Source organism: Gorilla gorilla, chromosome 11 (assembly GCF_029281585.2).
Source record: "Gorilla gorilla gorilla isolate KB3781 chromosome 11, NHGRI_mGorGor1-v2.1_pri, whole genome shotgun sequence".
Lineage (NCBI taxonomy): Eukaryota > Metazoa > Chordata > Mammalia > Primates > Hominidae > Gorilla > Gorilla gorilla.
The window spans coordinates 143,419,305-143,443,218 of record NC_073235.2 but is presented as its reverse complement, the minus strand read 5'-3'; the positions used below and the strand labels follow the sequence as shown (position 1 = coordinate 143,443,218).

Sequence of the window (23,914 nt, the reverse complement as noted above, 5' to 3'; positions counted from 1 at the left end):
TGTGTGTGTGTGGAGCTGTGTGTGTGTGGAGCTGTGTGTGTGTGTGGAGCTGTGTGTGTGTGGGGGGGAGCTGTGTGTGTGTGTGTGGAGCTGTGTGTGTGTGTGTGTGTGGAGCTGTGTGTGTGTGGAGCTGTGTGTGGGGGGGGAGCTGTGTGTGTGGGGCTGTGTGTGTGTGTATGTGTGGAGCTATGTGTGTGTGGGGGGGAGCTGTGTGTGTGGGGCTGTGTGTGTGTATGTGTGGAGCTATGTGTGTGTGGGGGGGAGCTGTGTGTGTGGGGGGATCTGTGTGTGTGGGGCTGTGTGTGTGTGTATGTGTGGAACTGTGTGTGTGTGTGTGGAACTGTGTGTGTGTGGAGCTGTGTGTGTGTGGAGCTGTGTGTGTGTGTGTGGAGCTGTGTGTGTGTGTGTGGAGCTGTGTGTGTGTGTGGAGCTGTGTGTGTGTGTGTGGAGCTGTGTGTGGGGGGAGCTGTGTGTGTGGGGCTGTGTGTGTGTGTGTATGTGTGGAGCTGTGTGTGTGTGTGTGGAGCTGTGTGTGTGTGGAGCTGTGTGTGTGTGTGTGGAGCTGTGTGTGTGGAGCTGTGTGTGTGTGTGGAGCTGTGTGTGTGTGGAGCTGTGTGTGTGTGAAGCTGTGTGTGTGTGTGTGTGTGTGGAGCTGTGTGTGTGTGTGTGGAGCTGTGTGTGTGGGGGAGCTGTGTGTGTGTGGAGCTGTGCGTGTGTGTGGAGCTGTGTGTGTGTGTGTGGAGCTGTGTGTGTGTGGAGCTGTGTGTGTGTGGAGCTGTGTGTGTGTGTGTGTGGAGCTGTGGGGGGGGAGCTGTGTGTGTGTGTGGAGCTGTGTGTGTGTGTGGAGCTGTGTGTGTGTGTGGAGCTGTGTGTGTATGTGTATGGAGCTGTGTGTGTGGGGGGAGCTGTGTGTGTGGGGCTGTGTGTGTGTGTGTATGTGTGGAGCTATGTGTGTGTGGGGGGGAGCTGTGTGTGTGGGGCTGTGTGTGTGTGTATGTGTGGAACTGTGTGTGTGTGTGGAGCTGTGTGTGTGTGTGTGGAGCTGTGTGTGTGTGGAGCTGTGTGTGTGTGGAGCTGTGTGTGTGTGGAGCTGTGTGTGTGTGTGTGTGGAGCTGTGTGTGTGTGTGGAGCTGTGTGTGGGGGGGAGCTGTGTGTGTGGGGCTGTGTGTGTGTGTGTATGTGTGGAGCTGTGTGTGTGTGTGTGGAGCTGTGTGTGTGTGTGTGGAGCTGTGTGTGTGTGGAGCTGTGTGTGTGTGTGGAGCTGTGTGTGTGGAGCTGTGTGTGTGTGGAGCTGTGTGTGTGTGTGTGGAGCTGTGTGTGTGTGTGGAGCTGTGTGGGGGGGGGAGCTGTGTGTGTGTGTGTGTGGAGCTGTGTGTGTGTGTGGAGCTGTGTGTGTGTGGAGCTGTGTGTGTGTGTGTGTGGAGCTGTGTGTGTGTGTGGAGCTGTGTGGGGGGGAGCTGTGTGTGTGTGGAGCTGTGTGTGTGTGTGTGGAGCTGTGTGTGTGTGTGTGGAGCTGTGTGTGTGGAGCTGTGTGTGTGTGTGTGTGGAGCTGTGTGTGTGTGTGTGTGTGGAGCTGTGTGTGTGTGTGGAGCTGTGTGTGTGTGTGTGGAGCTGTGTGTGTGTGGGGGGGAGCTGTGTGTGTGTGTGGAGCTGTGTGTGTGTGTGTGTCTGTGGAGCTGTGTGTGTGTGTGTGGAGCTGTGTGTGTGGAGCTGTGTGTGTGTGTGTGTGTGTGGAGCTGTGTGTGTGTGTGTGTGGAGCTGTGTGTGTGTGGGGGGGAGCTGTGTGTGTGTGTGTGGAGCTGTGTGTGTGTGTGGGGGAGCTGTGTGTGTGTGTGTGGAGCTGTGTGTGTGTGTGGGGGGTGGGGGAGCTGTGTGGGGAACCACCGTAGCTGTGTGGGGAGCCTGCAGAGAACTGTGTCCAACTACGTCAGAAGCCAGAAGAACCTGTGTGAGGACCAGAGGAATAAATGCCTCAGGAACCGTGGGGGGATCCCGAGGAACTCCGGGGGCCTGAGGGTAGCTGCGTGGGAACAGGAGCCGTGCGTGGCGCCGGGAGAGGACGTGTGTGCCACAGGGTGGGGAGCTGCGTGGAATCATGTGAGGGAACCGTGCAGAGCTCTCTGTGCAGCTACGGGAGAAGGTCTGTGGGAAAGTATGTGAGAAACCGTGTGAGCAATTGCGTGGGGAACTGTGGGAGGATTTGTGAGAAACTGAATGTGACTGTGTGGAGAAGGCGGGGAACCAGGCGGGAAGTGTGTGGGGAATCGCTTGGGGAAAGTGTGCGCTCGTGTGGGGAACCACATGGGGGCTCTGTGGAGCTGGAGCTCCGCGTACTCTGAGCACCTGTGGAAATGGGAGCGGAAGTGTGTGGAGTGGTGTGGGGCCGCGTGGGAATCGTTTGAGGGAACGCTGAGGAGCCATGCAGCTGCTCGGGGAGCGGTGGTGGGCTGGGAGAAACTGCGGGGAGCCAGGCGGGCGGCTGCTGGGAAAGGCATGAGGAACCGTGTGAACGCTGCGTCAGGGATTCGGGGGATCTGTGGAAATGTGGAGGAAACTGTGGAGAAGCGTGCGGGAACTCGGAGGAACTCGCGGGGGCCTGAGAGGAGCCACGTGAGCCCCCGTCTCAGGCATTGTGAGAGGATCTGCTTGAGAAACTGTTTGTGGAACTGTGAAACTGTGAAAGTGGGTGCAACGGGGCTGCGTGGACCTGTGTGGAATGCTGTGGAGAGCTGTGTGAGAAACGGAAGCACCGTGGGGCGTGGGGAGGCCTGGGGGAAAACATGTGACAGCCTGTGTGCGGAGCCATGTGGGAAACTGAAGAACTGGGAGGCAGTGCATGCGGCTGCATGAGGAGCCGCAGAACCATGCGAGGAAGCATGTGAGCCAGTGTGGCGAAGTGTGGGAACTGTGGGGAACTATGAGGAACTGTGTGGAACTGCAAGGAACTGGGTGGGAACTGTGTAGAACTGTGAGGGACTAAGTGTGGAACTGTGAGGAACTGTAAGGAAATGAGTAAGGTACTGTAAGGAACTGAGGAAGTGTGAGGAACTGCATGTGGAACTGTAGGGAACTGAGTGAGGAACTGTGAGGAACTGAGTGTGGAACTGTGAGGAACTGAGTGTGGAACTGTGAGGAACTGAGTGTGGAACTGTGAGGAACTGAGTGAGGAACTGTGAGGAAGTGAGTGTGCAACTGTGAGGAACTGAGTGAGGAACTGTGAGGAACTGAGTGTGGAACTGTGAGAAACTGAGTGAGGAACTGTGTGGAACAGAGTGTGGAACTGTGAGGAACTGAGTGTGGAACTGTGAGGAGCTGAGTGAGGAACTGTGAGGAACTGAGTGAGGAACTGAGTGTGGAACCGAGTGTGGAACTGTCAGGCAGTGAGTGAGGAACTGTGTGGAACTGAGTGTGAAACTGTGAGGAACTGAGTGTGGAACTGTGACGGACTGAGTGTGGAACTGTGACGGACTGAGTGTGGAACTGTGAGGAACTGAGTGAGGAACTGTGTGGAACTGAGTGTGGAACTGTGAGGAACTGAGTGTGGAACTGTGAGGAAGTGAGTGAGGAACTGTGTGGAACTGAGTGTGGAACTGTGCGGAAGTGAGTGAGGAACTGTGTGGAACTGAGTGTGGAACTGTGAGGAACTGAGTGTGGAACTGAGTGAGGAACTGTGAGGAACTGAGTGAGGAACTGTGAGGAAGTGAGTGAGGAACTGTGAGGAACTGAGTGAGGAACTGTGAGGAACTGAGTGTGGAACTGTGAGGAACTGAGTGAGGAACTGAGTGTGGAACTGTGCGGAAGTGAGTGAGGAACTGTGAGGAACTGAGTGTGGAACTGTGAGGAAGTGAGTGAGGAACTGTGAGGAAGTGAGTGAGGAACTGTGAGGAACTGAGTGAGGAACTGTGAGGAACTGAGTGTGGAACTGTGAGGAACTGAGTGAGGAACTGAGTGTGGAACTGTGCGGAAGTGAGTGAGGAACTGTGAGGAACTGAGTGTGGAACTGTGAGGAACTGAGTGAGGAACTGAGTGTGGAACTGTGCGGAAGTGAGTGAGGAACTGTGAGGAACTGAGTGAGGAACTGTGAGGAAGTGAGTGAGGAACTGTGAGGAACTGAGTGAGGAACTGTGAGGAAGTGAGTGAGGAACTGTGAGGAACTGAGTGAGGAACTGTGAGGAACTGAGTGTGGAACTGTGAGGAACTGAGTGAGGAACTGAGTGTGGAACTGTGCGGAAGTGAGTGAGGAACTGTGTGGAACTGAGTGTGGAACTGTGCGGAAGTGAGTGAGGAACTGTGAGGAACTGAGTGTGGAACTGTGAGGAACTGAGTGAGGAACTGTGAGGAAGTGAGTGAGGAACTGTGAGGAACTGAGTGAGGAACTGTGAGGAACTGAGTGTGGAACTGTGAGGAACTGAGTGAGGAACTGAGTGTGGAACTGTGCGGAAGTGAGTGAGGAACTGTGAGGAACTGAGTGTGGAACTGTGAGGAAGTGAGTGAGGAACTGTGAGGAAGTGAGTGAGGAACTGTGAGGAACTGAGTGAGGAACTGTGAGGAACTGAGTGTGGAACTGTGAGGAACTGAGTGAGGAACTGAGTGTGGAACTGTGCGGAAGTGAGTGAGGAACTGTGAGGAACTGAGTGTGGAACTGTGAGGAACTGAGTGAGGAACTGAGTGTGGAACTGTGCGGAAGTGAGTGAGGAACTGTGAGGAACTGAGTGAAGAACTGTGCGGGAGTGAGTGAGGAACTGTGAGGAAGTGAGTGTGGAACTGTGTGTGGAAGTGAGTGAGGAACTGTGTGGAACTGGGTGTGGAACTGTGACGAACTGTGTGTGGAAGTGAGTGTGGAACTGTGCGGAAGTGAGTGAGGAACTGTGTGGAACTGAGTGTGGAACTGTGACGAACTGAGTGTGGAAGTGAGTGTGGAACTGTGCGGAAGTGAGTGAGGAACTGTGTGGAACTGGGTGTGGAACTGTGACGAACTGTGTGTGGAAGTGAGTGTGGAACTGTGAGGAACTGAGTGTGGAACTGTGACGAACTGTGTGTGGAAGTGAGTGTGGAACTGTGTGGAACTGAGTGTGGAACTGTGCGGAAGTGAGTGAGGAACTGTGTGGAACTGAGTGTGGAACTGTGCGGAAGTGAGTGAGGAACTGTGTGGAACTGAGTGTGGAACTGTGCGGAAGTGAGTGAGGAACTGTGAGGAACTGAGTGTGGAAGTGAGTGTGGAACTGTGTGGAACTGAGTGTGGAACTGTGCGGAAGTGAGTGAGGAACTGTGTGGAACTGAGTGTGGAACTGTGCGGAAGTGAGTGAGGAACTGTGTGGAACTGAGTGTGGAACTGTGCGGAAGTGAGTGAGGAACTGTGCGGAAGTGAGTGAGGAACTGTGTGGAACTGAGTGTGGAACTGTGAGGAACTGAGTGTGGAAGTGAGTGTGGAAGTGAGTGTGGAACTGTGCGGAAGTGAGTGTGGAACTGTGTGGAACTGAGTGTGGAACTGTGCGGAAGTGAGTGAGGAACTGTGTGGAACTGAGTGTGGAACTGTGCGGAAGTGAGTGAGGAACTGTGTGGAACTGAGTGTGGAACTGTGCGGAAGTGAGTGAGGAACTGTGTGGAACTGAGTGTGGAACTGTGCGGAAGTGAGTGAGGAACTGTGCGGAAGTGAGTGAGGAACTGTGTGGAACTGAGTGTGGAACTGTGAGGAACTGAGTGTGGAAGTGAGTGTGGAAGTGAGTGTGGAACTGTGCGGAAGTGAGTGTGGAACTGTGTGGAACTGAGTGTGGAACTGTGCGGAAGTGAGTGAGGAACTGTGTGGAACTGAGTGTGGAACTGTGCGGAAGTGAGTGAGGAACTGTGTGGAACTGAGTGTGGAACTGTGCGGAAGTGAGTGAGGAACTGTGTGGAACTGAGTGTGGAACTGTGCGGAAGTGAGTGAGGAACTGTGCGGAAGTGAGTGAGGAACTGTGTGGAACTGAGTGTGGAACTGTGAGGAACTGAGTGTGGAAGTGAGTGTGGAAGTGAGTGTGGAACTGTGCGGAAGTGAGTGAGGAACTGTGCGGAAGTGAGTGAGGAACTGTGTGGAACTGAGTGTGGAACTGTGAGGAACTGAGTGTGGAAGTGAGTGTGGAAGTGAGTGTGGAACTGTGCGGAAGTGAGTGTGGAACTGTGTGGAACTGAGTGTGGAACTGTGCGGAAGTGAGTGAGGAACTGTGTGGAACTGAGTGTGGAACTGTGCGGAAGTGAGTGAGGAACTGTGTGGAACTGAGTGTGGAACTGTGCGGAAGTGAGTGAGGAACTGTGTGGAACTGAGTGTGGAACTGTGCGGAAGTGAGTGAGGAACTGTGCGGAAGTGAGTGAGGAACTGTGTGGAACTGAGTGTGGAACTGTGAGGAACTGAGTGTGGAAGTGAGTGTGGAAGTGAGTGTGGAACTGTGTGGAAGTGAGTGTGGAACTGTGTGGAACTGAGTGAGGAACTGTGCGGAAGTGAGTGAGGAACTGTGTGGAACCGAGTGTGGAACTGTGAGGCAGTGAGTGTGGAACTGTGCGGAAGTGAGTGAGGAACTGTGAGGAAGTGAGTGAGGAACTGTGTGGAACTGAGTGTGGAACTGTGTGGAACTGAGTGTGGAAGTGTGCGGAAGTGAGTGAGGAACTGTGCGGAAGTGAGTGAGGAACTGTGAGGAAGTGAGTGAGGAACTGTGCGGAAGTGAGTGAGGAACTGTGTGGAACTGAGTGTGGAACTGTGAGGAACTGAGTGTGGAAGTGAGTGTGGAACTGCGGAACTGGGTGGGAACAGTGAGGTGCTGTTGGGGACCGTGAGGAGCCGTGTGGAGCGCTGTGTGTGGGAACGGGGTGCACACGGGAGAATGGCCTGAGGAAGTGTGTGGAAAGCGTGTGTGCACCCGCATTAGGGGTGGCGTGAAGGGTTGTGTGAGGAGCCGTGTGAGGAAGTGTGTGAGCCACGGTGGGAGGAGCTGTTTGGGAAACGGTGGGGAACGGTGAGGCACCGTGTGGGGAACGCTGCGCAGAATCGTGAGGAAAGCTGTAGAGACGTGTGCGCGGGGTTGTCGGGGAGTGTGAGGAGCTGGATGGGAAGCTGCGGGGACCTGGTGGGCGCCGCGTGGAGCTGTGGGAACCGGGAGGAAGTGTGTGGAAGGGGGTGGGGAGCTGTGTGGGGACTGGGGCGGAGCTGAAGGGGTTTTCGGGAGCTGCGTGGCTGCTGTGAGGCCCGTGGGACACTGAGAAGCCTGTGCGTGTGTGTGTGCGTGTGTGTGTGTGTGCGCGTGTGTGTGGGGAACGCTGTGCGGGAGCTGCGAGCGCCTGTTGAGAGCTCTGAGAAATGGAGGATCGCGTGAGGCCTCCCGTGGGGAGCCGTGTTAGGAAATGTTGGAGGAACGTGGGAAAGTTTCTCTGGAGCTGTGAGGAACCGTGAGAGCGAGTGTGTCAGGGACAGTGGGGACTTGCGTGTGGAGAATGGTGAGGAACGCCTGTGTAACGAGGCCCTATGTAGAGACCTAGGTGAGGATCGCGTGGAACCGTGTAAAGAACTCCACAGAGAACTGTGACAGAATTGCGTGTGGAACTTGTGGGGAAACTTGATGAACGGTGTGACCGGCAGCCATCCCGCGGGTGGAGTCCGCATTCGAGTGACTGCCGTTTTCCTGAATGGAGGCATAAAGGGGGAAGCAGGAGGAGCTGCGTGAAGAACCGTGTGGAGAAACGCGAGGAAGTGCGTGGGGAGGCGGGAGGAACTGCGGAACTGTGTGGTGAGCTGCGAGCAGCCGCGTGGGAACCGTGCGGGGAACGGCGAGAGCTCCTTGAGGGACTGAGTGCTTGAGCGTGCGGGACTGAGATGTGGAAGCACCGCGTGGGAACCGCGTGACTGTCTGTGTGAGGGACTGGGAGGGAAAGCGCGAGCGACCCTGCGAGGGACAGTGACAGAGACTTTTGAAGGAGCCGAGCGAGAGAGTTTTCGAGGCACTGGTTGAGGAGCCAGGCCCAGAGCAGGGAGGCGAGGCCGCCAGGAGCCGGGCCCGTCTGAGGATCTGAGGTCCCTCCCGGCTTGTCAGGAGCTGCCTGGGGGAGCTTTAGTGGCAGCAGCGGGCGGGTTTTCAGCGGGGCTCACAGTGTCTGCTTTAGCCAAGGGTGGGTCCTCAGGCCATGTGCGCTGCGTAACGGATAGGTCGGGAGCAGGGTGGTCTGGTGCGGCAAGTCAGGATGGAAGGTCAGCGTTCCAGGCTTGGGACGGCGGAGGCTGGGGGGCCTAGACGGGAGAGCGGGGTGGTCCTGGGAGATGGCGGAGCACGACTGGACAGGGAGGCGGTGAGGGAGCAGGAAACCCAGGGGGCTGCCGGGCTCCTTGCTGAAGTGGCTGAATGGCTGGAGGACATTTATGTGGAAGCAACGAATATGACACATAGCAGAGAATTCACCCTCAGGAATTAAATAATCAAAAACCAAACTAGAGGCCGGGCGCGGTGGCTCACGCCTGTAATCCCAGCACTTTGGGAGCACGAGGTGGGTGGATCACGAACGAGGTCAAGAGATGGAGACCATCCTGGCCAACATGGTGAAACCCTGTCTCTACTTTAAAAATACAAAAATTAGCCAGGCGTGGTGGCACACGCCTGTAGTCCTAGCTACTCAGGAGGCTGAGGCATGAGAATCGCTTGAACCCGGGAGGCGGAGGTTGCAGTGAGCCGCGATCGTGCCACTGCACTCCAGCCTGGTGACAGAGGGAGACTCTGTCTCAAAAAACAAAAACAAAAACAAAACAAAAGAAAAACTAGAAATAGAGTAGAGTTAGTCCCTACCAAGTTTCCAAAGAAAAAAGAAAGCAGTCAGTTATGCTGCTGAGCTGCTAGATGGACACCCTGAAACCCTGCTCGCAGAGAAGCCAGTGCAGCATTCTGGACCCCCTTTGACTGGGAGTCTCAAGAGCTTTCAAATTTTATGTGCCTTGTGAACTGGTGGAGCTTCTCCTGGGGTTGTCTTCAAGAACAATGATGTCTGTGTGTGCTCCCAGCCCTTGAGGTGGCATCTGCGTGCATGTCCTGGGGTGCAGGCTCCAGGGTCAGAGGCCTCATCTGCCGGCCCAGCAGGTGCTCTGGAAATGCTTCATAAGCCAATGCATACATGAACCAGAAGACATTGGAAATCACTGAAACCCACAATTAGTGGGATCATTAAGTCAGTCACAGAGTGTCCGTCAGAAGCAATTCCTGGCAGCCATTATGTGGATGGAGTCCATATTTTAAAGAGCCAAAGAGGCAGCAAGAGCATGGAGAATGCTTCATTCTGAGGGGAGGGATGGGAGAACAGGCCGTTAGAGGAAAGCTTGTGAGCTGGCTTCTGCAGGACCATAGGGAGTTTGATGGGGGAGAGGGCAGGTGAACTCTGGGTGAAGGGGAGATTTAAGCTGGCAGGGAGGTAAGTGTGGCAGAGGCCATAGGGGCCTGGAGGGCCACATTTAGCTGTGGGGCCTTTTCCCTTGGGTCAGGAGTCGCTGATGGTGTTCGAGGAGGGGCCATGGGCTCAGATGAGTCCTTCAGACAGAGTGGAGGGAGGACACACTTGCTGGTGACATCAGTACTCCTGGGCGGTGTCCAGCTGGGTGGCCCAGGGACAGCAGGGATGGATGAGGGAGGAACCTGAAGGACATGCTAGCAAGTCCCTGACTGTGGCCTAGAGGAGGCCTCTGGGGTGGCGCCCTGGGGTGACGCCCTGGGGTCTGGGCAGGGAGAGGCCTGGGCAGCCTGAGAACGTGTCCAGCAGAGCGGGCCCCGCCCCTTGCCCAGCCTCCACCTTTGAGGACCCACTTGGCAGGGCCTGCGCTGGCCCCTCCCTTTCGCTTCCTCTCCAGTGGGCTCGGGCTTGACCTTGAATGTTCCTCCCCCACAGAACAAGAAAAAGAAGAAGACAGATTTCATTCCGTACCGAGATTCCGTGTTGACCTGGCTCCTCCGGGAAAACCTGGGTGAGAACTTGTGGGTTTGCCTGTCCCCAGGGCTCTGATCCCACCCTGGGCTGTGCCCTTCTTCCCCACTGAGGGGGTGCCCAGTCACCAGCAGGCCTCTCACCCTTTCTGGGCTGAGGCTGGGAGGTGAACCTGGAGGGTCCAGTCAGTTCATGGCCCTTCTGGAGGACCTGGGGCAACAGCCAGCAGTGGGTTAACGAAGCGAGTGTGGGAACCAGGACAGCCCAGGGGGTGGCACAGCACACACCTGCCTGTGTCAGTGGTCCTGGGTCAGGTGGGCTGTGACACCCAGGCCAAGTACTCATCCTTCTCTGGGCCTTGGTTTCCCCATCTGTCACGGGGACCTGGGACTCGATCTGGGAGCTCTGCTTGCTGGATTTTGAGGGGCTGCCATAACTTCCTCTTCTCCATCTGAGTTCTGAGCAGTGAGACTTAGATGGGGAGGTGGGAATTGATATGCACCCGACGCTGATCCCATCCATCCCGGAATAACCTCAGAGTCCTCCCCAACTGCATTTACAGCTGGAGAGGCTGATGCCCAGGGAGGTAAACTGAGTCTTGGGCTGACCTGGTGAACATAGATGACTGGGGGTCCCTGGCCTCCCTCAGCTGCATGGCTGAGGTGTGCAGAGCCCTGGCTGACCACCTCTGCACCCCACAACTAGCCATGCTTGCTCCCCAGCTCAGGTCAGTATTGCAGACCGCAGCAGGTCTGCGGATGGATGGGCCCCGCTGAGAGAGGAGGAGAGTGTGTTCCTTCACCTGAGATGTGGGCTGGGAAGGAGCCCCTTGCTCCAGGCACACCCAGGTTCAGCCCCAGGGCGGGGGCAGGGGAGTCCTCCCACGGAGGCTTTCCTGGGGCCCGTGTGGTATGTGCCCAGCCCTTCACACCGTCTCTTCGGTCCCTATGGGGACCCACTGGGGACCCATGCCCTGGGGACATAGCCCTGAGGATACACAGTTCCCTGGGGTCAAGCAGGCAAGATCATCTGTCCAGACTTGAAGCACCGCCAGGCAGCAGTCCTGAGGGCTGGGGTGGAGTCAGTGGTGATCTTTTCCAACAGCTGAGGTCACCTAGACAGGATTCCCTGAAGAGAAAGAACACAGTCTGTTCCTCATGCCACGCATTACCTGATGCTTTGATCCTACTAACCTGGGCCAGGAATCTGATGTTAAATACTGAGGAATATATTTCAAATGAAAATGATAGAAGTGCTTGAAAAAAATATTGAACATAAATGGTATTTATTTTGGAGTAAATACTTTAAAACCCTCCACAATTTTCCTCTCTGCTTTGGGGAAAGGAAGGCCTGATGGTTGTAAAATGGCCCCAAATGTGAGAAAAACACAAGTAAAAGAGAAATAATGGCGGTGCCTGGTTCAGAGATGAAGGAGCAGCCAAGGAAGGCCAGGTCCTTGCTGTTGCCTGTGTTCATGGGGTGGGGGGGGGGGTAAGCCTGTGACTCAGTTTACCTCTCTGGGCCTCAGCCTCCCCATCTGTAAATGTGGGGGGAAGGGGGGAGCAGACATAGCCCTGGGGCCTAGATCCCCCTCTGGGCACAACCTGGTCTTCTTCCCACAGGCGGTAACTCAAGAACAGCTATGGTGGCAGCCCTGAGTCCTGCAGACATCAACTACGACGAGACCCTTAGCACGCTGAGGTGAGTTCTCCAGGGAGACAAGCTCTGCTTCCCGCTCCCTGGTCTTGGGGGATGGATCCTCTCGTGCTTGAATTAGGAGCACCAGTGACCAGGGGCGACTCTTCGTGAGGGGTATACCCTGGACTCTGTGAGGCTGGAAGAGACTGTTCTGAGGCTCCTGGGCCTGCATGGGCCCTGTTCCATTCCCTCCATGGAGCCTTTGGGGGTGTGCTTTGGGGCTGCAGGCAGCCCAGGGCCCCGTGGCACCAGACTGGGAGAGCTGTGCCTGCTGGGCGAAGCAGTTTACACTCACCTGCCGGCCGGGGTAACCACTGGGGATTTTTAGATAGCAAAGGGGGCATAGGTGTGTCTTATGGGCAGGGTGGGCACCTGGGGTGGGGAGCCTGGGCCCCTAGCCGTGCTAGAGGCTGCTCGGTTGTTTGGGTCAGTGGTCTCTCCCTTCTTTTGACCGTGCACCACCAGTGCTTAAGAAAAACAAAGGGCGTGTGTCCCAATAGAGGTTCATGTACTAGCTGGAAACGTAGACATGTGCATCGGCTGGTACACGGTGTGAGCACAAGCCTATGTACACATAGATGTTCTCACATTTTCCCACTGGACTTTCTCCCTCTACCCTGGGACCACTGGGGGAGAGGACACCACCTTGTCCCTTCTCACCTGGGCCTCAATTTCCCCAAGTGGGCGAGCTGGAACTGGGTGACCTCCCCTGTAAGTCTTCTCTGGCCTGTGGCCCCAAATGCCCTCCCCAGCGACTTGCCATGGGGGCGATTTCTCACTCTGTGCCAGGCTGTGCTGGCTCAGGTCCACCTCTGGCCTGGCTGCTGAGCCCAAAAGGCTGGGTCTTGGGCAGGGCTCTGGGCACCCTTGGGACCTGCCAGGTGTGGACCTGTCCCGAGCACAGCCCACAGCCCCGTCTGCCACCCAGGTATGCTGACCGGGCCAAGCAAATCCGCTGCAATGCTGTCATCAATGAGGACCCCAACAACAAGCTGATCCGCGAGCTGAAGGATGAGGTGACCCGGCTGCGGGACCTTCTGTACGCCCAGGGTCTTGGCGACATCACTGACAGTGAGTGCCTGCGCCAGCCTGTCCTGGACAGGGTTGTGGGGCCTCAGGCTCAGGGGCCTCGCAGGTCATCACATCCTCTCTCCTGGGGCCACCACTTTGCTGGCCGCACCCTGGGCTGTGGCAGCTCCACACCGCTCCCAGAGCCCCTCTGGGCCAAATCCCTGTCCCTGCTCCATGTTCCTGGGCAGAAATGCCTCTGGGTGGGAGGCCGGGCGGCGGCCCTGGACAAGGGCAAGTTTCCTGGCCTTGGCCTGGATGGTACCACATGGTTTGGGTTCAATGCTGATGCAAGTGGGCCAGAGATGGCTCCCCTGGAAGCCCCATAGGCAGGCTGTGGGTGCTGGGGTCACAGAGGTCCCCCGTGTTCTGGAGCTGAAGACCTTCACCACCCTGCTTGTGGCCACACACCCACTGCTGGCCACCCTGGCCTGTGAAAGGCGTGCCTGACCCTCTGGAGACAAACCTGTTCTTCTGTTTCTCTGTCTCTCCCCCTCCCCCACGCTTCCCTCCCCCGTAGCCAACACTGTGCCTGGAGGACCCAAATGTGTGTATTCCCTTTGCTGCTCTCTGCATCTCTGCTTCCAGCCCCAGCCAGCATGAGGGCCTAGGGTGGCATGGTCAGGGAGGGGTGAACCCCAGGGTACCTGCTCTGCTTTCTTCTCCTTTTTGGGGGGCAGAAAGCACTGCTCTCCCTCAGCCACAGGGCCCTGCTCGTAGATGTGGGATTCTGTCTGCCTCTGAGCCCACACTCCTGGCTCCTTCCCACCCATATGGTCTACATGAGAAACCAAAGCAATGGGGGAGTCAGGGTGTCGCTGAGGCCTTCTCAGGCTAAACATGGCTGAGATCAGGTCCTCTGACCCCCTGTGCACCCAAAGGCCTGCGAAGGTCAGGATATCAGCACCAAAGGGCCAGGAGGGCTGGAGGGACTGTCCTGTCCCCAGCTCTTGGCTCAGGCCTCCATCTGCAATGCCATTTCTCCAGCTGACCTGATCCCCCACGCCCAGGCCCTCAACTCTGGAAATGCCAGAAGCTCAGCTTTCACAGCGGATGCTGCCAAATCCCGCCCAACTTTTGTGCCTCCTGGCCTCGGGCCTGGCTCCATGGGGGCTCAGTGCCTCCCCGAGCCTGGCTGCAGGGCTCCCTCCACTTCCCCCACACCCCGTGTGGTCCCGTGCTTGCTGCTGCTCTGCTGTGTGTTCGCTTCCGCTAGGAGACCCCTGGCACCACCCACTTCAGAGATGTCACAGCCCCACCTCCCGGGCCTTAGGGACGCATGAGGCCTAGGCTGGTGGGTGAGCTCCTCGTGGTGGAGGGGAAGGGCCTCCCTCATGAGGGTCCCATGTTCACCTCCTCCAGGATGGTCTCTGGGCCAATTTCCATGTCAGTGGGCTGAAGGTTAGCACAGCCCGGCCCCACAGCTCGGGGGTGTGTGGTGTCCCAGGCTGACGGTGGGTGTGAGGGGTGGGAGGACAAGCGTGGGGGTCTGCACGGGGCGCTGCTGGGTGACCACGCCAAGCCAGTGGGCAGGGTGGGAAGATGCAGGGAGGACAGGCTCCCAGCCCTCAGGTGGGGCTGCAGGGTGGCCTGGCAGTGGGGCCTGGAGTGCAGCTGTGGGAAAGCAAGAAGCCTGGCTCACGGGGTGCAGGGGAGCTCCAGAGTGCCTAGGTCTGTGCCATGCTGCTGCTGGGGAGGGCAGGCCTGGGGGGCAGGCGGGCAAGTGCACGCCACTGCTGGCCCTGTCCCATCATAGGCAAGGGGTGGCAGGAAGGCCTTGCATGCGCTTGTCCTGGGCCTGGCAGGGCTGCTGTGCCTCGTTGATGGTTTCTGTTTCTTGCCTTCTCTGGGCCCCATCTCTTACTTTTTCCCATCTTCATCTTTTTTCTCTCCCTCTCTCTGTCTGTCTGCCCGCCCTACCCCTCCTCCCCATAGACGTGTCCGACCTTGAGAACAATAACCTTAACCGTGGCGGGACGGTGAATGAAGCCCCTGACCCTCTCTCCACAGTGACCAATGCCCTGGTGGGTATGAGCCCCTCATCCTCGCTCTCAGCCCTGTCCAGCCGCGCGGCCTCCGTGTCCAGCCTCCACGAGCGCATCTTGTTTGCCCCGGGCAGCGAGGAGGCCATTGAAAGACTGAAGGTGAGGGCACCACTTGGGGCTTCAGGGTGTCAGACTCTGGGAGTGGGGAGCTCGGAGGAGTTAGAGAGGCACCCTGCCCTCCTGGGTACAGCCCATCCTCATAGGGCCATTGTGGAGCATCAGCAGGAGCCTCTGGCGTGTGGCCACCCAGGTGCCCAGTGGTCTATCTCCAGACCACCCACAGCAGCCAAGGCAACCAGTTCACTTGGGGGTCCCCAGGCTGTGGGCTGCACAACACTCAGCTGCTGGGCAGGAAATGCCCCTGCAGGACCCTAGACCTGGGTGTCTGGATGGCCTGTGCCCCCACCCATGCCAAGCCTGGACAAGGGAAGCTCCAAGAAGGAATGTCCAGGACTGAGACTCTTCCTGTCGAGTCTTTAATTGTGTGAGTGGATGCTTGTTCAAGGAGCAGTGAGCTGGATGGCATCTGTGGGTGGAGAGGAGTCTCGTCCCTCCCCACCCCGCAGCATCCCCTCCACTGGCGACAGCCCCAGGTCACAGCAGCTTCCTGTCTGGCGTCCTATAGAATTATACCCCCTGAGAAGGGTAGTGAGTGTGGTGCAGGTTCCTGAGCTCCCTCCAGGCCATCCTGTGTTCACACCTGCACACCTGCCTGGGAATAGTCACCACCTCCCCCCACTCAAAGCCACAGTGTGCTCCCTGGTGCCCAGCAATGGGCTGGGATCATTTTAGGTTTCCAGTCACATGCCCCTCAGTGAATGGCTGTGCAGGGGCAGGTGAGCCACACGCCTGGAGACTGAGGGGCTGAGGGGAAAAAGCAGAGGCCCCATTGAGGCCTCTGTTGTGAGGAAGGGGATGGGGGCGAGGTTGGGCCTGTGACCCTGGAGCAGAGAGCCCTTCTGGGGTGTTGGGGTCCCACTGGGCTGTGGGTGGGAAGAAAAAGGAGAGACCAGGCTGATGTTGGGCAGTGTCGTCCATGTCCTGAAGAGGGGTGAGCACCTGGGCCTCTTGGCAGCAGCGAGGATGGCTGTGCTTTAGGAGCCGAGGCTCAGAATCTCCCAGGAGCATTTGCTTCTCTTTTCCTTCCAGATTTGTTTTGCGTTTTCTCCATTCTCCTGAGTGTGTCTAAGGGAAAGACAGACATTCTCTGAGCTTTACCTTGGTCTTCTGCATGCCTCGTTGCCTTGTCGGGCCCAGGAATATGGCTCTTGTGCTTTGCAGCTCCTTCTCCTGGCACCTGTGTCTCCATTGTCCTCTCCCTTGGCCCCAGCCCCGGCAGCTCACTGTGCTCTGCCTCAATCCCCAGGAAACAGAGAAGATCATAGCTGAGCTCAATGAGACCTGGGAGGAGAAGCTGCGGCGGACAGAAGCCATCCGGATGGAGAGGTGTGCAGTGGGGAAACTGAGGCCCAGGGGGAGGGGTGCAGCCAGCAAGCCCGGAGCCTGGGCAGGATGAGCACTGAGCCCTGCCCTCCAGTGCTGGGCACCTGCACCATGGGGTGGCCACATCCCAGCCCAAGGCAAACCTGTTCCCTCATCCCCAATGACCCCCACCTTGTGTACTGCTGGCTGCTAGCCACCAAGGCCTGAGAGACCTGAGGCCTGATAGATCTGATCCCTGACCATGGTGCAGAGGGGCCAGTCCCATCAGCAGATGCCCTAACCCAGTGACCGGATGGGACATGCATGGGCACCACCCAGGCCACGGTGGCCACAGGCCCGCTGCCCCCATTGGTCAGCCAGGGCTGAGGCCAGTGCTGGAAGCCTTGTGGAGCTTGTGCTGACCTCAGCTCTGTTCCCCCAGGGAAGCCCTGCTGGCCGAGATGGGTGTGGCCATGAGGGAGGATGGCGGCACCTTGGGCGTATTCTCTCCCAAAAAGGTAGGAGCTATCTCAGATCTGTGGTACTGCCCTCATCTGAACAGGACCAGGTGAGGTGCTGTCTCAGGTAGAGCCAGAGGGGGCTCCTGGAAGTAGGGGAGCACGAAGGGGCTCTGGCCCAGGCACTGGGGCTGTGAAGCTCACCCATAGTCACACTTTGCTTTTTGTGGAGAATTCTTTCCCCACATTCTCATGGTGGGGCATGCTGGTGGCTTTGGGACATCAGATGGGTCTCTCAGTGGCCTGGAGTGTGGACTGGGCTCTCCAAGGTCAGAGCAAGGCTGAGAAGCCAACACCCAGGCTGGAGACTGAGATACGAGGGGCCTGGACCTGCCCTGGAGCCTGTGCTGCTCACAGAGCTGGGTGCCAGCTGCCTTCTTGGAACTCAGCTAGAGTCAGGTCTGACTGTTCCAGTGGGGACCCCTCTTTTCCCACCAGGCCAGGCCTAAGGGGTCTTTCAGCTGGAGGCCCTCAAATGGCACAGAACCCCTGGGCAGCTGCTTCAGAGTGTATATGACTCCTGTGCCCCCATCCAGCAGCCCAGGTGGGGCATGACACACACACTTGGGAAAAAGTCTTTCTTGTGGTTCTAGTCCCCAAACCCCACACACCCACCCCAAAGACGGCCAGGACATGGGGACAGACACCTGTGTGTCCATAGCTTGGGAGGGGCTGGGCAGGGCTGTGCTCCAGGCCACCGGCCCAGCACGCACTGAGGTCCGGAGGCAGGAAGGGCCTGAGAAGAGCTGTAGGGAGATTCCAGTCCCGGGCAGGGCCGGGACAGGCAGTGTCCTAATGGGGCTTCACTATACACGTCTTCTAGACAGGCCTTTGGTTTGGTCTGGAATGGATTGTTCCCTGCACTGTTTCAGACCCCATCCCCTTCCTGGAGGGATAGGGTGGAACTCCAGGGGTGCAGCTTTATTGGTTGCCCTGGGTCTGGGCACTGCCCAGAAGTGGGACCACTAGGGACCCCCTTCTTGAGAAGTTCAGTGTTCTTGGGAGTCACGAGACGTGCACAGGCCAGTGGGGTCCCAAGGCTGCAGCCCCTACTCAGCCCCAAAGCTGTGGGCACAGCCCCTCCTGGCTGGATATCTTCCCCACTCAAGGGGCAGGGACAGCTGGGGATGGTCTGTCCCCTTCGTCCAGTGACGAGGTCTCCACCTCTCTGCATGGGGGTGCCTCAGGTGGCTCATCAAGGGTCCCTTCACAACTGCTTCACTCCCCAGACTCCAGGGCTGAGCCCTCCATGGTCAGTGTCCTGATCCTTCTTGGCTCTTGGCTCCCACTGGTGAACCCACGGTTTCTGGGCTGTCTGAGCTGGAATGGGGTCCTAGAACCCCATTTTACAGTCCAAAGCTGGGAACCCAGGACCCCATGGGACAAAGCCTGTGGTCTGCACATCTGGGGGCTCACCCCAGCCTCAGAGGGCCCCAGGGCCCCCACATGCTGAGAGCTGGGGCTGTCTGCCCTTCTGGAAGCTCAACTTCTGCTGCAGTGCTGGGGCTGCTGTGCCAGGCTTGGGTGTATGCGGGTGGTCGGGTCCCACCGGCCTGCTGCTGTTGGTGGGCTGGGCCTTCGGCTTGAGCTTTCTGTGTTCCTCATTTTCCTGGCTTGGAGTGACCAGCCTGGTGGCACCAGCCAAGTGCGGGGGCAGGGACCCTGGTGGTAGTCTGGTGCCTGGAGAGAGGTCGGAGGGGGGTGTGGCCAGCATCGGGCTCCTGCCCCTCTGCAAGAGAGATGATCCTCCTGTCTCCCTGCAGACACCACACCTCGTCAACCTGAACGAGGACCCGCTGATGTCTGAGTGCCTGCTCTACTACATCAAGGATGGGATCACCAGGTGAGAAGGGACCTGGCAGCCACTCCAGCCTGGCCAGGCCCTGGGATCTGGCAGGGGAAGGCTGGACTCCCCATTGCTGCTGCTGCAGAGGGGCCACTGAGTTTGGACTTCCCCAGCGACCCCACTGATGTCTGCGCTGGGTGTTTCCCAAACAATCCTGGTTGGGCGTCCCTGGAGGCCAGTGGGTGGCGTCCTGGGTGTATTGGGTCCCGGCTGCCGTGCTGATGGTGCCCCCACCCCGCAGAGTGGGCAGGGAGGATGGCGAGAGGCGGCAGGACATCGTTCTGAGTGGGCACTTCATCAAGGAGGAGCACTGCGTCTTCCGGAGCGACTCCAGGGGAGGCAGCGAAGGTATCACCACCCTACCATCCCCACCCGCACCCACGCCCCTGTGCCGTGATGATCAGGCCTGAATGAGGTCACCCTCTCCCAGGTTACCCAGCACTAAGTGGGTCGCGAGTCATACTTCTAGGCAGGACGTGTGTGTGTGTGTGTGTGTGTGTGTGTGTGTGTGTGAGAGAGAGAGAGAGAGAGAGAGAGAGATTTGGAGAGAGAGATATTTGGGGCCAGCCTTAAAAACAACTTCCATTAGGTTGGCCAGGGATGGCTGCTACCTTAGGGAGCTGAGCCTCCTTGAGGGCTGGAGGTGGGGGCACAGGTGGGCTGCTGGCCGGGAAGCGTGTTGGGGCCAAGGGTGGAGGACGTTCATGGCGGGAGGACAGTGAGCTATGAAGATTGAGTCCAGATCTAGGGTGGAAAACTATTTCCAGACCTTGGTTTCCTGTTGGCTGTGGGCGGCCATCTGTCCGTTTCCCCTGCCTGCCCAGTGGTCTCCCTCCCGGAGATGACATGGGGCTGTCCCCATTGCCTGGTGCTGCCCAACTTGGGGATGGGCCTGCGGTGTCAGTGTGCTGTCACATGGCCCACAGCCCAGGCTAAGGGCATCTCCCGACAGCATCCAGCCAGCCTCTGGCCTGCAGACCTGTGACTGACACCCACTGTCCAACTTGGCCACCTCAGGATGATGGCCCTAAGTGGTGCTGGGACGATTGGCTCTCCTGGAATTCTCTGACTGCAAAGCCCTGCCTACCCTCTCCTGTGGGACGGCCCAGGCCCCATTAGCTGGTGTTTTTATCCTTGTCCATCTGGGGAGCTGGACAGGGCCCTGGGTGATTAGGCCCAGCACAGCCTCTTGGCTTCAACGTGGGCACATGCATCCTCCTTCTGGGGGTCACTTTCTTCCTCTGTTAAGTGGGGTGAGACCCCTAAGCTCCTCTGAGGCCCAAATGAGTGTTGCCAATGGTCACGGCCTGTGTAGCAGGGAAAAGAGAGGCGAGAGGCCTGGAAGAGGCCATGCCCGGGGGCCAGGTAAGCCGAGCTGCTGTAGGTGACAGCCCCTCATAGTCCTCCTCTCTGCCCCTCCCACCTTTCCTGTAGCTGTGGTGACCTTGGAGCCCTGTGAGGGGGCAGACACCTACGTCAATGGCAAGAAAGTCACAGAGCCGAGCATCCTGCGGTCAGGTATGGCTGGGGACTCCAGGGGCCAGTCAGGTAGGCAGAGGCATGAGGCGAGGCCTCTGTTCCCATGTCCAAGCCACCACCTCCTGTGCACTGTGCAGGACAGCAGCTCTTAAGGGCCGCTGGGCAGGTAGGGGAGGGGGCTGCGGGTACCCAAGCAGCTCATGTGCCTCCCCAGTCCCCCCAACTCCAGGAACACAGCACTACAGGCCCCATTCACACAACACAGGGACCCCGAGACACTGAGTCCGTGCTGTGGGCTGAGTGAGGAGCCAGGGTGTGCCTGCCTAGGAAGAAGCTCCTGCCTCCTGGCCCAGGACTCTGCCCTGTCGGGCTGGTCTGGGGGATACAGGGCTGTGCACAGGGGCTTCCCAGAGCTGAGGTGTTGTGGAGCTCAGTGGGGTGGGCTGCTCCAGTCTCTGAATGCAGCACCCCGGGTGGGGTTGGGCTCTGTTCCCAGACACTGCGGTGTCTGTGATGTTTAAACACGTGCAGGCACACATGGCATAAAGTCCCTTCTTTAGAGAAGTCAGACAGGGGGCCCTCCTGAGTGGTGTGTGACTATTGCCCACGCAGTTAGGGTTCTGCCAGAGAAACAGCAGCAGCCTGACGCACAGACATGGCTGTAGACATGTACCCAGATGTCGTGAGATACGTATAACCATGTCTAGGTATAAAGAGATTTATTTCAAGGAATTGGCTTATCAGGTGGTGGGGCTGGTCAGCGAAGTTTGAAATCCGTGGGCAGGTGGCAGTCTGGGAACTCGGGGCAGGGTGGGAACTCGGGGCAGGGTGGGAACTCGGGGCAGTCTGGGAACTCGGGGCAGGGTGGGAACTCGGGGCAGTCTGGGAACTCGGGGCAGGCTGGGAACTCGGGGCAGGCTGGGAACTCGGGGCAGGGTGGGAACTCGGGGCAGGCTGGGAACTCGGGGCAGGGTGGGAACTCGGGGCAGGGTGGGAACTCGGGGCAGGCTGGGAACTCGGGGCAGTCTGGGAACTCGGGGCAGGCTGGGAACTCGGGGCAGGCTGGGAACTCGGGGCAGGGTGGGAACTCGGGGCAGGGTGGGAACTTGGTGGGAGTGGACTCCATCCGCTGGGTTTCTTCTTCCTCAGAGGAAGCCCCAGTTTGCTGTTAGGTCTTCACCTGCTTGGATGAGGCCCACCCCACCGTTGGGGGCCTCCTTGATTTCCATCAGCTGATTGCAGGTGTGGAGCACATGTGCAGAAACCTCCACACAACACCCAGGGAGGATGTGGCTGAATCACTGGGTGCTGTGGCCTGGCCAGGCTGACATAAAAGTGACCATTGGCTTGGAACAGGGGAGACCCTTTCCTGACCCTGTCTTAGGGGAAAGCAGAGGGGGTGAGGAGGGGCAGGTGACACCCAGTGGCCCCACTTCTAGCCCATCTGCCAATCCCTGAAGGCTTTCGGAGGAGTCTTCGGGACTCAGGAGTCCTGCCTGTGGGGTCCCTGGGCAGGAGGGCAGGACACACTGAATGTCCTGAATTCGTGGGGTGGCCTTGTCATGGGGAGTCGGTGTGGCTAAGCCTTGGCGACAGCTGGTCAGACGGACAGAGAGACAGCTGTGCCCATTCTCCCTGCTTGTTTTGGGGTTGGCCCTGGTGCCTGTGCGGCTCAGGGCAGGGCCTAGGCTAAGAGAGGCCTTAGCTTGGGGTTTCCCTCCCAGTGTCCGAGGTGGGCTGCATACGGCCTGTGGACAGGGAGGACAGAGGAAGTGGCCAGCTGAGAGCGGCCAGCAAGGAGGTGCTGAGGGGGGACAGACCTGCAGGCACGGGCCACCTGGGTGGGAGGCAGGGCAGAGCCGGCTCTATGGGGCCCCAAGACAGAGCTGCAGCTACTAGGGAAAGTCAGAGGGAAACTAGGCCATCCAAAGAGAGCCCCTGCAGGCAGGACTGTCCCAAGACAGTGAGTGCTGCCCTGGAGGGCCCTGCAGATGGGGCAGCCCTGAGGGGGGTCCAGCCGGGTGCTGGGGTGGGAGGGGCTGGACTGATGCCCATGCCTCGGTGGCCCTGATGCTGAGGCTCTGCAGCCACCTGTGCCTGCTAGTTGCCATCCCTGCTTCCTTCTTGTGGTCTCTGGACTCCGGACCCTGGACCCCAGCCCTGGGCACAGGGGACCTGCCCCAGCCCTGCTTCCAGTCTAGTGGGGGAGACAGATGGAAGGGAAGGGTCCTGTGCCCTGCAGCAGTGCTCTGTGGAGGGCCCAAGTCCAGCTCTGGGGGCACCGGCCCCAGACTGGATGTGAGAGGGAGGGTCCTGGCTCCCATGTGTGCACGGGGGCTTAGAGGCAGGAGGCAAGTACAAGGCTGGCCTGGGGAGGGGCGGGGACACTGGAGCACAGCAGAGGCCCCAGATCTGTCATTTGCAAATGTCACTGGCTGCTGAGTGGAGAGTGGCCAAGGGTGGATTTATGGGGAGAGTGAGGAGACACATTCAGGTCCCAGCGAGGGCTGAAGAAGGAGTGGCTGGGAGCTGGGGATGGTGGGGTGCCTGCACCCATTCCCCTTTCTTCTCACGCCTCCCTGCTTGAGACCATCAGGGACCTGAAGATCCCCATCCCCCAAGGCCACCTGTCCCTCTGTCCCCCAGGAAACCGCATCATCATGGGTAAGAGCCATGTGTTCCGGTTCAACCACCCCGAGCAGGCCCGGCAGGAGCGTGAGCGCACACCCTGTGCGGAGACGCCAGCTGAGCCTGTGGACTGGGCCTTCGCCCAGCGTGAGCTGCTGGAGAAGCAGGGCATCGACATGAAGCAGGAGATGGAGCAGAGGTGAGGCGGAGGCCACCCCCGTCTGCCTGCTGCCCCTCCTGCCCTCCCGTGCTCACCCCAACGCCCCCTTGCAGGCTCCAGGAACTGGAGGACCAGTACCGCCGCGAGCGGGAGGAGGCCACCTACCTGCTGGAGCAGCAGCGGCTGGTAAGTGACGTGGCCCCGCCCTCCCTGCCCAGCCCCCACCCACACCAGGGGACCCCTGTCTTCCCACGCCCCCACTCCCTGCTTGCCTGGCCCCATCTCTTGCATCTAAATAGTGGGATGTGGTGAGGCCCACTGTCTAGGTGCAGTGCGAGAGGCCCAGGCAGGTAGGGCCGTAGTAGAGTCACAGGCCTTGCTTTCTGCAGGACTATGAGAGCAAGCTGGAGGCTCTGCAGAAGCAGATGGACTCCAGGTACTACCCGGAGGTGAACGAGGAGGAGGAGGAGCCCGAGGATGAAGGTGAGGGGTCACCGGGCCGGCACCTGCTGCGTCAGGAGGGTCTCAGCATGGAGGTGGGCAGCCCTGGGCCCCTCCCTGGAGGTCACTGGTCAGCACTTTTGCCCTGGGGTCTGGACCTGTCTCTTTAGGGAAAGACCTCCTTGCCCTGGGAAGCACCGTGGAAGCAGCATTCGGGGAGGGGGGATACTGTGCCATAGCTGGCAAGCATCTCTGCACACTCACGCACTGGCGTGTGTACACACATGCACACATTCACGTGCACACGTACACACGTGCACACACATGCTGCCTCTGACAGGAGTGGCTGGATGATGATGGGGAATGGGGCTGGTAGGGGCTCACCATGCTCATATGCGTCCACTCTTCCCATCCTGCTGACCACACGGCTCATGGGGCCCCCGAGGAAGAGTCCACTATGCACATCACCTCAGGATTCCCTCAGTGAGCATGTGCTCCGGGGGCCAACCCAGCTGACCTCCCGCAGCTGTGGGCAGAGGTGGCCCACATGCAGGTGGGGAGGGGTTTGCGCCCATCTCAGCCTCTGGCCAGGTGGTCTGCAGCTTTGTGCTGGCATGACCTTGGCCTCTTCCCCTGTTTGGCCTCATTTACCCAGCGAAGCTCCCTCCCACTGCAAAGCTCAGGC

At 58.6% G+C, this 23,914-nt stretch overlaps 1 protein-coding gene across 17 annotated transcripts in view; it reads left to right on the top strand.

Annotated features, from left to right (window-relative positions):
- KIF1A (kinesin family member 1A) overlaps positions 1 to 23,914 on the top strand; it is a 113,252-nt gene that overhangs the window by 40,940 nt on the left and 48,398 nt on the right. For 6 of the 17 annotated variants that reach the window (XM_055379972.2, XM_055379971.2, XM_055379980.2 and 3 more), the window contains 13 exons: positions 9,889 to 9,964; positions 11,547 to 11,625; positions 12,551 to 12,693; positions 13,211 to 13,237; positions 14,701 to 14,834; positions 16,102 to 16,181; positions 16,600 to 16,675; positions 18,439 to 18,518; positions 18,763 to 18,869; positions 19,956 to 20,039; positions 22,647 to 22,827; positions 22,902 to 22,974; positions 23,178 to 23,271. In XM_055379972.2, the coding sequence (XP_055235947.1) occupies positions 9,889 to 9,964; positions 11,547 to 11,625; positions 12,551 to 12,693; positions 13,211 to 13,237; positions 14,701 to 14,834; positions 16,102 to 16,181; positions 16,600 to 16,675; positions 18,439 to 18,518; positions 18,763 to 18,869; positions 19,956 to 20,039; positions 22,647 to 22,827; positions 22,902 to 22,974; positions 23,178 to 23,271 (1,234 nt within the window). Of the gene's footprint in view, positions 1 to 9,888; positions 9,965 to 11,546; positions 11,626 to 12,550; positions 12,694 to 13,210; positions 13,238 to 14,625; positions 14,835 to 16,101; positions 16,182 to 16,599; positions 16,676 to 18,438; positions 18,519 to 18,762; positions 18,870 to 19,955; positions 20,040 to 22,646; positions 22,828 to 22,901; positions 22,975 to 23,177; positions 23,272 to 23,914 lie in introns of all 17 variants that reach the window. The other 11 variants (XM_055379970.2, XM_055379969.2, XM_055379968.2 and 8 more) reach the window with 2 other exon arrangements.